Source organism: Gymnoscopelus braueri, assembly GCF_963280865.1.
Source record: "Gymnoscopelus braueri genome assembly, chromosome: 6".
Lineage (NCBI taxonomy): Eukaryota > Metazoa > Chordata > Actinopteri > Myctophiformes > Myctophidae > Gymnoscopelus > Gymnoscopelus braueri.
In genome coordinates this window covers 23,703,346-23,717,334 of record NC_137607.1, presented here as the reverse complement: position 1 = coordinate 23,717,334, position 13,989 = coordinate 23,703,346, and the positions used below count along the sequence as shown (strand labels likewise).

Genomic DNA, 13,989 nt, shown 5'->3' with positions numbered 1-13,989 from the left:
GACCACATAAAGTTGCCTTTGTTTTCAAGTGGGGCTCATTTGCATTCGGCCGAATTGTTAATGAGTGGCCATTAAAAACCAGTTTAGCCGTCAAACCGGTTCTGGCCAGGTTCTGGCCCGGTCAACGTTAGACTCCACCAAACGCCACTGTCACAACGCATTGTGAGCTTATGCCCGAAATCGGGACGGCAGGTTGAAAGTGGTTCGAAATCAGGTCACATCGACTGCAGATGTCGTCCAAAAAGTCAAATAAATGGACGATATATCGGCCGGGCACTAGCAAAGAGCCTCCAAGTATTCATTGCATCTTACTTCATCGTCCACAGATGATTGACCAGGGTTTGCTCCTCCATGATGGCGCCTACTTCAGAGACCTGTGGAACGTTCTAGATTTCATCGTGGTGATTGGAGCACTGGTGGCCTTCGCTCTCACGTCAGTCACATGGCTTGGTTCAAAATGCACACACTAACTCTTTGCATGTGCTGGAAGAACTGAGATTGTTTTACTTAAGTAAAATTTGCCATACCACAACGTCAAAATTCTTTGTTACAAAAGGCCTGTATTCAAACTTTTGCTTGAGTAAAAGTTTTTAAAAAATGGCATCTAAATGTACTTACAGTACCAAAGTAAAAGTACTCATATTTTTAAACATTAAGTCAAAACTTTTTTTTAAATAGCTGATCTACAACCTCACAACTCGTCTTATCGTGATGCATTGTGACCTTATAGATCTGCTATTTTCCCATTGTAATAATATTCTAAATCTGTAACAAGTAACTAAAGTTGTCAAATAAGTTTTTTGAAGTAAAAAGTGCAATATTTGCCTCTGAGATGTTCTGGAGTAGAAGTATGAAGTATTGAAAAACAGATATTCAAGGAAAGTGAAAAAAATACCAAAAAATATTACAGTAGTTGACTAAATAATACTTAGTTTCTTTCCACCACTGTCTCAATGTAATCAGTTGTAGGTCAGAATGTGTTAGACATTCACTGTAAATGAATGTTCCATGCCATTACAGAGTGATATGCAGCCTTTGTGTTGACGGATTTATAACTATTCATACTATATGCGTGTCCTTCTCTCTGCCTTTTTGTCTACATCTGTGGATGGTGGTCCTGTGGGAATGACCGGCAGCAATGTGTTGGGGTAAAACTACCTTCCTCATTATGTTCATCAAACATGTACAACATTCAAAAAAGATACTGTAGTATTCTGTCATACAGTACAATGGCACGAATTAAGCGATGGAAAGGTATTGTGTGCACACAATAATACTCCAAGTACTAAACAGTACTAAACACAGTAGTGTTTGTGCACTTGGTCAACTAACTAAACAAGCCTGTACTGTAAGATTAGAAACGTATAAATACGTTTGTGCAAATAGTGAAATAAAAGGGTTTCCACTGTCTTCGGAAATGCAACAATAATAATGTAAGCTGTAATAACTATAAAAACAGCTGTGAAATTGTATGATGCTAACTGTGTATGTGTTTCCTTCACAGTAACACCAAGGGACGGGACATTAAGACCATCAAATCACTTCGAGTTCTGCGTGTTCTCAGACCTCTGAAGACTATTAAGAGACTTCCCAAACTCAAGGTCAGTGAAGTCCATGTCCATTTACAGCAATCTCTTCTGTTAGCTTTCCCTTTTTAGTAATTCACAGAAACCTTTTTCCTGCATTATGAACTAACCAGTGTGATGATTATGGACAATCTCATATCTCCACCTGTGTGTGTTTTAGCCTTTAAGTCTGCACAGTAAAATCCTCTGTGTTAACTTACATTTGTGCACTCCAAGAGTTACAAATGGATAAATTAACACTGTGTGGTTTATCATACATTTGATCTTGACAGGCTGTTGGTATTCACTAGGACAGATGCCTTTACAACACACACACACACACACACACACACACACACACACACACACACACACACACACACACACACACACACACACACACACACACACACACACACACACACACACACACACACACACACACACGCACACACACGCACGCACGCACGCACACACACACACACCAATTCACTCAACACGTCGTCTATTCTGAGGCATAATTTATAAATCTGGTATGAGAGAGAGATCTTACAGTACATCTAACAGGTAAGATGAGGTGATAAAATGTGACATGAGCATGAAGACATGCTGTCAGGTCTGGCGTCCGCAGATATCACACCTAGTCTTCCTCTGGTGAGCCGAGAGGAGAGGAGAGGGGAAAAGAGAGAAGGAAATAAGAGAACATTAATGGAGAGGAGGATTAGAAAGGAGAAAGAAGAATAGGAGAGGATAAAAGGAGAGAGGTGCAGCCTGTCAGTGAGGCAGGAAATGAAATGGGCGTATAAAAGAGAAGACCATGTGAGGGAATGTGATAACAGGTGCACGTCAAGCAAGCGTGACTTATGCGGCACATTCACGTGACGAATCACATCTACATTTTATGTGGACTCGTTGCAAAGATAGACGTTTCAGAGCCACTGAATGTAAATATCACTCAGGAGAATAGTACAGTCAGGGAACAGGTTTTATGGATTCTAAAGCTTGGCCTTTAAGATTTGATGTACTTTCTCTTATCTACAGCACCTTGGTATAGTTGCATAGTGTAAATAGGTAACAGACAAACTGTCTTAACCCATTCAATGCCGGAACGCATCTGTATCATTTCATTTTAGATTTATTTGGCTATTAAAAAATAGCAAATATACAAGCTCATATTTTGCAACCTTTGAATGTATATTTTTTTAAGCGAACATTTTTAACTCAAATCTTTGCTTCTGGGGGGTCCCTTGAACAAAACATTTTGAGAAATACATATCTAAAAATGTTTTCTAAATCCTATATCACCACTGATATAGCTCCAACTTTTCCATGTCAAGGACCCCCAAAATGAGCGGACCCCCATCTCAAAATATGTTGTTCAAGGGACCCCCAGAAGCACAGATCAGAGTTATATTTTTGTGCTTTAAAACATATATTCAAAGATTTGCAAAAAACGATTTTTCAAAAAATAGCAGATCTACAAACTCATAGCGCTATGAGCTTGTATATCTGCTATTATTGAATAGCCAAATAAATCTTAAAATGACCCAGTCGTAATGGATTAATGGATTTATATCCACAAGGACACCAGAGAAATGCAATAAATGACTATTTAATCATTTAACTACTCTACTAATTAACTTTTTAGTAGAAAGCCACAAGTACAAAGGGCTTCCTGACCTTATTGGTGGATTTGTGCCCTCTCTTCTCATCCAGGCGGTGTTTGACTGTGTAGTCACGTCTTTGAAGAACGTCTTCAACATCCTGATTGTCTACAAACTCTTCATGTTCATCTTTGCCGTCATCGCAGTGCAGCTCTTCAAGGGGAAGTTTTTCTATTGCACAGACGGCTCAAAGGATACAGAAAAGGACTGTCAGTGAGTGCACACTTGTCTACTTTAAGACATGCAGTCTCTTGCCTGCCTGTCAGTCCACCCAGGGTTCGATTTGCTGGGGGGGATGGGGCGCAAAATCCACGTCTCTGCTTTTGATATGTCTGGTCATTCATTTTTATCGCTGGTGGGGATATGTTTTATTCCTGCTTCTGGTCAGACTGAATTAACTTTTTGGGAAATGTACACTGTATGATCTACTGTTTGATGATATCATAATTTAACAGTTTAATTTGAAATCTACGGTATGTTAACCCCATTAACCCTGGCCCTATTTCGGTCAAATTTTCTAAATGTTCTCAAGTTTATTCATTTTCTTTTCTTAAATTTTCCGGAAAATAGCAGATCTAAAGTACAAGCTCACAAGGCATCAGTGTTGTTAGCTTATTGTGTGAGCTTGTAGTCTAAAAAGCCATTGTCTCAATGTTCTACTCCTTTACTTTTTGCTCCTTCAGGGGTTTCTACATCGACTACGGGAAGGACAAGAAGGAGGTGAAGAGGAGAGAGTGGAAGAGACACGAGTTCCACTATGACAACGTCATCTGGGCTCTGCTCACGCTCTTTACTGTGTCCACCGGAGAGGGATGGCCTCAGTGAGTCATAGGCACACCACTGGATTAATTACCATTTCATCTGGATGACAAAATACAGTTGGTTTGGCCAAAATGAAACCATTAAGCAGGGAAAGCATCTGTCATTTTAAGATTTCTTTGTCTATTCAAAAATAGTAGATATACAAGCTCATAGCGCGGCACCGTGCTTGTATATCTGCTATTTCATCATTTTGGGGGTCCTTGACGTGAAAAAGTTGGAGCACCACTGATATAGCAACATACTGTTAGAATTTAGAAAACATTTTTAGATATGTATTTGGCCGCAGACCCCCATCTCAAAATATTTTGTTCCAGGGACCCCCAGAAGCAAAAATTTGAGTTAAAACATTTTCACTTAAAAAAATATATAGATATTCAAAGATTTGCAAACATTTTCACGATTTTTCAAAAAAAAGCAGACAGTGCCGCTCTATGAGCTTGTAGATCTGCTATTTTTGAATAGCTAAAAAAATCTTAAAATGACACAGATGCTTTTCATTAGTATTAATTAACACACTTTTGAATGTTACAGCTGTGTATTTTCCCTATTTTCTGAGTCAGTGAGGATGAAATCAAAACATTACAAAAATATATATCCCACACCGTGGAATGCATATCTCGGCCAGGACGGGAGGCCTACCAAGGGCTATGTACTTGGTGGGTTGCAGCCAGGACCCAAGGTAGCTGCAGTCGCGTAACGAGGCAACAGTATGCCCCGACGCGAGGCGGTCACAGCGGGCCCTCATGAACGCGCGCGCGCGTGCATGTGCGCGAAATTTTTGCGGTTATTAGTGGTTTCTGATTTGTGACGGATTTGTGACGGATTTCGGGTACATAAACAACGGTTTTGTAACAATGTTAAGGGGCACACCCAGGTTTATTTTTTAATTCATAATCTTTTTTTTAATATATAATTTTTATTTTTATTTTTTTGTTGGGGAGGTGCCCCTAACGTCATGGGCCCCAACCCAACCGCGTTGTCTGCGTGACGGTAGTGACGCCCCTGGGTAGCTGCTTACGTAGCCCACATTTTATTGTACGACCTACTGTTCAAGAGATACTATAGACCAAAACATAAAACGGGCTGGTATAGTGCCACCATGACGGTGATTTTGAAAATTAGCTTAGCCTGCTGGTTGCAGAAATGAAAAGCACACACAGACACAGGCAAGAGCACAAACACGATCAACATTTACATGAGTGCAGCATTAGTTAAATGATGTATGGAGGAATAATACAAAAAAATCCTCTGAATGCCAGATTGGTACTGGAACCCACGTCAACCAAATAAACAACACTTCTGAACCTCAGTAGTTTGGACAGGACCTGAATATGATTGATGGTAGGTTGCACTGCCAACAGCAGCTCTAGAGCATGTGCTTGTTGATGATCTTGGCCGAGATCTGCTGCGGCACGTTTGACGTGGTTGAAATTCGCCTGTGCCCAATGCTACTGTAAATTGTCTATCTGCTGATATCTGCCTGCCATCTGGCCAACCCATAAGGTAACATATTCAGACTGATGGCATGCTTAGAGACTCCCAAGATGCGGAGCGGACCTTCAAGCCAAGTAGCATTACTTCTTAAGTTCTTTCCACATAAATTTGTATTTTTGCGATGTCACAGTATACTGTACTGTCACAGCGCTTAGTCTTCTCTTAGTCCTCAATGAAACCAGCTGTGCAAGACGTTTCTTTCGATTGTTTTTCTCCATTTTACAGCGTGTTTGACTTTTGTGATGTCAAATTCGCATTAAATTCTTTGTCATTCTATGTTGTTATTCTTAGTCTTATCCTTCCTTTGCTCCTCCAGGGTCCTGCAGCACTCTGTTGACGTGACTGAGGAGGACAGGGGTCCCAGCCGTGGCAACAGGATGGAGATGTCTATCTTCTACGTCATCTACTTTGTTGTCTTCCCTTTCTTCTTCGTCAACATCTTTGTGGCACTCATCATCATCACGTTCCAGGAACAGGGGGATAAGATGATGGAGGAGTGCAGCCTGGAGAAGAATGAGGTGATGGGGATATATGAGAGGGGGGAAACACTCTGTCTCGGTTCCTTCTCTCTCTGTCTGTCACTCTTTTTCTCTGAATCACACACCCTCACTCACACAGGTACACACACACTAACTGGACCTCTTATAAAAAAAACAAGGCAACCCACTGTAGAGGTGTGCATAATTGAGTCATATGCTGTGCTTCAGTTTGCCCAATTCTTAGCACCCTCTGGTGGACAAATTTGTAGACAGAGTAGCCGACCATACAGACTGACAAAGAAGATTTGTAGGATGATGCATAACATAAAGTGCTGAAAGTATTTCTTGCATATGTCTTATTGTGGCTCTTAAAAGTGAAATGCTAACGTTTTCTTTCTCATTTCAAAACTTCAAACACCTTGGCGGTAAGCCACAACCGACCGATAGTGAGGTAGACAGGTTATAGTCCACATGTTAGCTATCATCATGTCACCCAGGTGGAATGTAACACACACATTACAGTGACCCTGGCTGTCTGAATCATGGCTAACTCTGCTCTCCCAGGACTGACAACTGCTGACGGCAGTTTCTGTAATGAGCCTGCAAGTCTTATGGAAACTCCAGTTTAACAGACCCCAAAAAAAATCACATGTAACATACAGACAGAAATCCTTGTAAAAGAAACCTACCACACTGTGAGATTCCTCTGCTAATGCTGACCTGTGAGATATCTCCCATGAAGTGTAGGTCACCCCACTTCAAGGATGAAGCACTTTCTTGTGTCTTTATTTACTAATGAGTTACTTCACAGTCATTTCTATCTTCTATCCCTGTCTGTCCTTTAGATCACTCGTATCCAGGATCTGTTTGAAAGCCCAAATAGAAAAAACAACACCATCTGTTTCATAAATAAAGACAAAAAATAAACACAAAACCAATGAACCTTGTCAGGACAAACAATGAAACAGAATAGAGATTGACAGCATTGACTGTTCGGTCTGATTTATCCTTAGTTGCACGCCGTGTTGCGTATCGAAAATAGATGTACAAACTCACAATACGTCGCGCCGCGACTCCAAGTATAACTCAGGCTTTACGTGTGTCATTCTTTCTGTCCTGTTCTCTCTCCACTTGCAGAGGGCTTGCATAGACTTTGCCATCGGCGCCAAGCCTCTGACCCGTTACATGCCCCAGAACCGACACACTTTCCAGTATCGTCTGTGGCACTTTGTGGTGTCGCCCTCATTTGAGTACACCGTCCTGGCAATGATCGCTCTCAACACTATCGTTCTAATGATGAAGGTGAGGATGCTGCACAATTGTCGATAACGTCTCAGAGGAAATCCCCAGATACTTTCTCTATTGTAACCATGACTACTCCTACAACAAAGTGACAAAAGGGCCGCTCAGGACCACGCAGTAATTGTTAAATTAACTGCTGAGATTGGGAAGATCTCAGCAGTTAATTTATGCTGAAGTGCTTAGTTACCCTTTGAACCAAAAGTTCCAAATTCCAAATAAAAGTTTGAGCTTAACCTACAAAATGGGCTTATAAAGCTCTCAAAATATGGCATCTGCTCTACACTCAGTTAAGATGTTGCCACTAATTACTTCACACTTTCATCTCTGTGCCTGTGGGGCCACCTCCCATGAGCTATGACGTATGCATAATTATGTGTGTTGATCTTTCCGCTGGGCATTGACTGTTGATCTTCTTTTTCTTTCTTTTTTATTGCTCTTTTGCCCATGTTTATTCCTGGAACTAGCCTTTTCCTCAACCTCTGCTAGTTATACAGCCAGACCTACAGATTCACAGGCAGACAGACGGATACAGGGTGACTCAGCCAGCCTGTATTAAATATTGATCTCTAATATCCAGGGGCCAGCTATTTAGCATTGACCTCATTAACTGTGACTGCTGCCCCCAATCCCTCGGAGGAATGGCTCCCTTTAATAGTGACACAGATGAGAGGGTTTGTGGCTATTTATGGACCTAAAGGGAATCTTCCATCAACCTGTGGCTCCACTGAGTGCTGGCCTGGTGATCAGGGCGCTCATGTCACAAGACGACACAGGCAGGTAGCGTTGTGCTTGAGTGGTGCGCTTTGAGTGGTGCTAGATGCCAGAATCATCATATCAATGCTTGAAATAGCAACAACAGGAGCTAAGGAGAAGGCTAGAGTGATTTCTTGATTAAGCCATTCAATCAGGGAACACATCTGTGTCATTTTAGATTTGAGCTATAACCATTATTTTTATACTTTTGCTATTCAAAAATAGCAGATATACAAGCTCATAGCGTGGCACCGACTTTTATAGCCAAAGTATAAAATAATGGTTAAAGTGGTTAAAATCTAAATGACATTTTTAATGGGTTAAGTGGCATTTTAATCATGAACAAAACGTTATTAAAAAATCTGGAAAGTTCTTCACTCCTACTATAGTGTCTGTTGTTTGCAGTTTAATCTCTTCTTCCCGTTATGCTTCCAGTATTACTCTGCCCCACCAGCTTATGAGGCTGTGCTGAAGCACCTGAACACAGCCTTCACTGTTCTCTTCTCAATCGAGTGTGTCCTCAAGATCATGGCCTTCGGCTTTCTGGTGAGAGGAACGGGCTCAGACTCAATCTCCAGCCAAACTCAATTTCCTAGCGCGACCATTGTGTGCGTCTGGCAATGGTCATCAATCACACCTCCCCTCTTTCTGCAGAACTACTTTCGAGACACGTGGAACATCTTTGACTTCATCACCGTGTTGGGCAGCATTACTGAAATCGTGGTGGTGGATTTGCAGGTAATTATAGGATCAATAAGGTAAAATGTTACGGTAAGATTTTTTACAAAAGACAGATCTCTAATAATATGTAATATGTGCTATGCAATATATAGTTTAGTTTAGTTTAGTTTAGTTTAGTTTAGTTTAGTTTAGTTTAGTTTAGTTAAGTTTCTCTCTACCTTTTGATATCTTCTCTACTTTCTCTACTTTCTCTCATACTTAATATGTATGTGTATGTAATATTATTACATACACGTTAAATATTATTAAGTATGATACAGCCCGAGCAGCGTCCATGCAAAAACACGGTTGCTGCTCAGGAAATAATACATGTCAATGCTCTATGTTATATGCTCTATATTTTCTGTCCTTTCCTCCGCATCCTGCTCCCAGTCTGTTGATACGTTCAACATGAGTTTCCTGAAGTTGTTCCGAGCGGCCCGTCTGATCAAGCTGCTGAGACAGGGTTACACCATCCGCATCCTCCTGTGGACATTCGTACAATCCTTCAAGGCCCTGCCTTACGTCTGCCTGCTCATCGCCATGCTGTTCTTCATCTATGCCATCATAGGCATGCAGGTCAGGAGGCACATGAGCAGACACGTGATGATGCATTGCGTTGTTTCCCTCTTGTGTGCTTTTAAATTGCGCTGCTGCCTATTTGAGCCATTTTAAGACTCAATGGGGTTTTCTCCTGGTTAAATAAAGCCAGTCTCTCTCTAGACTGTATGTCTGTACGAATACAATGTTTGGCTACCCATTTTTGGTTGGGTTACTATATCTCTGTGTGTGTGCTTTTGTGTCTGTCAGTGTATTTTATGTGAATATCTTTGTACCTCTGTCTTTTTGTTTATATGAATCAGGTGTTTGGGAACATTAAGCTGGATGAAGAGACTCATATCAACAAACACAACAACTTCAAGAGCTTCCTCGGTGCTCTGATGCTGCTCTTCAGGTATGCTGTTAGAAACACATTTCTAACAGACTAACCAATTTGTGTGTCCCCAATCCCCATGCCTATTTATTCTACTCTTGTTCTCAGGCTGAACGCTCGCCTGCTCAGTGTTTGATAGAATACAGATTTAACTTGAGCATCTTAAAGTAGTCACTTAGGATGAGTAAATGCAGAGGACAAATTCCAGCTATGTGCAAATGTACTAGGCATATACTGTACCTCAACAACAACCAGCTGCCTTAGTATTTTAGTAAATTAAGATGAAAGACTTCCAGATTTCCAACAGACATTCGGTAACATTCCAGAACCTCATGCAATTCAAAGTAACCAAGTTCCATTCTTGTACAGTATGTGCTCTGAATACTAATTGTAGTAAAATGGACCCTTAAAGGGATATCTCACTTTCAAATGAAATAAACATAAAAATGAAATAAATCACGGCCCCCTCACACATTCTAAGAGCGGGCCGTGATTTCTCCATTACTTTTTTCATTTATTTATTATTTATTAAAATGTGTGTGTGTGTGTGTGTGTGTGTGTGTGTGTCAGGAGTGCTACAGGAGAGTCGTGGCAGGAGATCATGATGTCTTGTCTGGGGGGACGGCAGTGTGAGGGGGACCCATCTCTTCCCCCTGCCCCTCTGACCTCTGACCAGGAGCCAGGCTGTGGGTCAACGTTCGCTTATTTCTACTTTGTCTCCTTCATCTTCTTCAGTTCCTTCTTGGTAAGGGAGACAGAACTTAACTCCCATTTATGTAACATCTACAGCACACAGTGATGCACAATATCATTCATCACATCAGTATCGGTCGATAGTTTGAATGTGAAGCTGAAACATTATTTTGTGATGATTGAAAGCTGCAGAAGCGATCAGTGTTTTCTGGGGAAGCTTTCAAAAGGGTCAAGAACGAATGAAAGCAAACATGTTTGATTCACAAGTTGTTTGAACTAATGATATTAGTTCAAACAACTTATCAAAGATGTAAAATTTATTTTATTTATTAGGCCTACTGATGCACATAGTATGTGCCTAATAAATCAGGTAATAAGAATGCACAGTTTTTAGAAGTCTTCATCTGCACCCAGAATCACAGTTACTGTATAACAGGTGAAAGGTAAACCCTGCTGGAAACTTGTATTGCAATATCGGTAACAGTATCGGTATCGATCTGATTCGATTCGACCATCGATTTGACCATGCAATTAACCCATTAAGACCAGAGGCCAATTCTATGTCTTCTAAATCCTAACGTTTTCATTTCAAGGAACCCCAAGATTATATGTATTTGGCCACGGACCCCCATCTCAAAGTATTTTTTTCCAGGGACCCCAAGAAGCAAAGATTTGAGTAAAAAAAAAATCACTTTAAAAATATATATATTCAAAGATTTGTCACAAATGTTCACGATCTTTGAAAAATAGCAGTGTATAAAATAATTGTTAAAGTTCATCTAAAAATGATGCTTTCCCGGTTTTAATGGGTTAATCAGTTATCGGATATCACTGAAAAATGTACAATATCAGTGCAGAACATAAAGTCAAAGACACAGGAGCTACAAATATAACACAGGAAAAGGAAGCATAAAACATATAATTATTAGTGTACTAAATGTAAATAAAAATATGCAGTCCCTAAAAAGCTAAACACAAACTTGAAAAGTAGGCTAAACAAAGTTTATTTCCTTTGGATTAGCACAATTCATGACTCTGTTGTCTTGAGGCTTAAAGGTATCATGACATTCATTTTCACTTTTTTAATTTTCAATGTTTTATTTGGGGTTTTATGACCTCAATTACACCCAAAAAACCTGAACTTAGAACATTCAGTGGATTTTCTGTGGTCTGGGGTTTTCTGAATAATTAGGCTGAAAAGTAATCTGAGCTTGGCCCTTCGACAGTGAGGTCACAGTCGATTAATCCCGCCCACTCTCCTCCTCGCCCCTCCCCTCCCCTATCCTTTCCTTTGGGGGGGGGCGGAGCAAAGGCGATGATTGACAGGCAAAATCCCTCACCAGCGACACCCGCAGGCAAAGATTTATTTTTTCATTGCAGTTGAAAAGGCTTTAGAAATGTGAGAGAAAAACACCTGCCATTGATCACTGGAATGGAATTTTCACTTAAAACTTTTTGTACACTTTTGAAGGACCAGGACAAAGACTTTGAATGTGGTGTAAAAGTGAATGTCATGAAAGCTTTAAGAATCTTCATTTGAACTCTTTCCTCCTCCCCTGTTATTAAAGGTAGTGTAAGTGCTATTTATTTGTTAAAATACGTTTTAAATAACTGTATTCATACAGTCCTCATTGATATAGAGTGTGTGTTCAGTAGCCGGAGTCTCCCTGTCTCTCCAGCTCTGTAGTAATTTTCAGGTCAGGATGCCAATTTTATCCAATCAGGAGAGAGAACTCAAACAGGATACAGATTAAACGTTAAATTGGAAGTGGTGACACAAATAAATGAGCAGACAAAATTGGAGCTGGAACACTATCAAATTTAAGCTGATAAATGCTGTTTGGCTGAAAAATTGCAACCCCCCTGAAAATGAATTTTGGGTTTATTAAAGATCTGGAGAGATGGGGAGACTGTTACTGAACATACACACTATATAGCAATGAGTACTATAGTACTAATATAGTGCTTTAACGAAAACAAATTCTGTTGTGAAGTACCATCTATGTAATAGGTCAAATCAGAAGGAGTTTTCTTTGAAAAATGTGTTTGTTGAAAACCTGTGATTCTCTAATCCATCACACACGTGTCCACTGAGTCCACTCTGTTCCTGCTGTGCTGTTTGTGGTCCATGTAGATGTTGAACCTGTTTGTGGCAGTGATCATGGATAACTTTGAGTACCTGACGAGGGACTCCTCCATCCTGGGCCCTCATCACCTGGATGAGTTTGTCCGCATCTGGGGAGAGTATGACCGCGCCGCCTGGTCAGTGTCTCTCATTCTCTTAACTGTTTTTCAAAAGCATAATTTTGAAGTCATGCAAATATACGTAAACCGTGTTAGAGAGGAGTGATGAATGGTATACCAATATTGTGTAATGGTAATGGAACACATGCCCCAGTAAGGAAAACAATGATGCACCCTTAACACACAGCATTATCCAACGAAGCCAGCCAAACAGATCCTATTGCTAGTGCTTAAATGACAGAAACATATTCTATAAGGTGTACTTCTAAAATCATTGGGTCAATCTAAGTGATTTCGCATTTTGGTGCTCTGATCCTCTACTCATTGTTGCTTTCGGTCACAAATAAAAATCCTGGCTATGATAAACCACTCAGGCCCTATTTTATCTCCTGAGATAGCCGATAGCATCACAATGCATTGTGAGCTTATTCTGTAGATGTGCTATTTTTGAAAAAAAGAAAAGAAAAGGAAAACATTTTTAAAATATTCTTGAAATGTTTGGTAGACTTTTGCCTATAATGACATGATTTTGGGCATGTCGTTATAGGCAAAATAAATGGCAGGTAGAAGGTGGATCTTTTTTTTCTTCATATAATGTTCATACAGTATATTCTATCTTGAATGAAACATTATAGAATAGATGTGAAACTATTTCACACTTTTGAATCATTCAGCACCTTGAAATAGATGTGAAACACTGTTGAACGCATCATCTCACCCATTTATCTATTCTCCCTAATTATTAGAATATTCGCATAGGTAATTAACTATTACACAGAGGGAGTGTGACTTATATTATATTTCACATCAAGCTATTCATTTTATGATGGCTCATTCATGCAGGTTGATCATTTTATTCATGGTGAAAAATCAACCTCGTTTAGAAAAATACTGTATTTACTTTGCTTTATCGCTGTGTAATATTCATGTTCTGTGTGGATATATTGATGAAACAAACAGCAGTTTAAATTAATGTGAATTAATCGCACAAAATAAACGCTCCTGGTGTGCAAGGACCATATTAAATTCACTAGCTAAGAATAGCAATTCCATCATTGCTATGCACACAGCATATCAATGTGTCTTTTCTGTGCCCACCACTAATTGTTTTATCTAAGTTCTATTTATTTGTATGTTTTCTTAATGCAACTGTTGCATACTAAAACTAACTGTTCCAGGTTTCTCACTTCAGGGCGCATGGCCTCCATTCAGGGCTCATCCAGCCACGTATTTGATTCTAACACCTGATTTTTACTTGGCTGTGTGAATGCGCGCCATCCGGCGCACAGCTAAGTAAAACTCTGATTGAAAACTAAAGC

General features: G+C 40.1%; 1 protein-coding gene across 1 annotated transcript in view; it reads left to right on the top strand.

Annotated features, from left to right (window-relative positions):
- The window catches only part of cacna1ea (calcium channel, voltage-dependent, R type, alpha 1E subunit a), a 193,784-nt gene that overhangs the window by 170,876 nt on the left and 8,919 nt on the right, over positions 1 to 13,989 (top strand). Inside the window, exons 28-39 of the mRNA XM_080430496.1 lie at positions 327 to 445; positions 1,505 to 1,601; positions 3,282 to 3,442; positions 3,913 to 4,050; positions 5,862 to 6,063; positions 7,162 to 7,326; positions 8,515 to 8,625; positions 8,734 to 8,817; positions 9,193 to 9,378; positions 9,663 to 9,754; positions 10,304 to 10,478; positions 12,561 to 12,688. Of these exons, the coding sequence (XP_080286622.1) occupies positions 327 to 445; positions 1,505 to 1,601; positions 3,282 to 3,442; positions 3,913 to 4,050; positions 5,862 to 6,063; positions 7,162 to 7,326; positions 8,515 to 8,625; positions 8,734 to 8,817; positions 9,193 to 9,378; positions 9,663 to 9,754; positions 10,304 to 10,478; positions 12,561 to 12,688 (1,658 nt within the window). The remainder of the gene's footprint in view (positions 1 to 326; positions 446 to 1,504; positions 1,602 to 3,281; positions 3,443 to 3,912; positions 4,051 to 5,861; positions 6,064 to 7,161; positions 7,327 to 8,514; positions 8,626 to 8,733; positions 8,818 to 9,192; positions 9,379 to 9,662; positions 9,755 to 10,303; positions 10,479 to 12,560; positions 12,689 to 13,989) is intronic.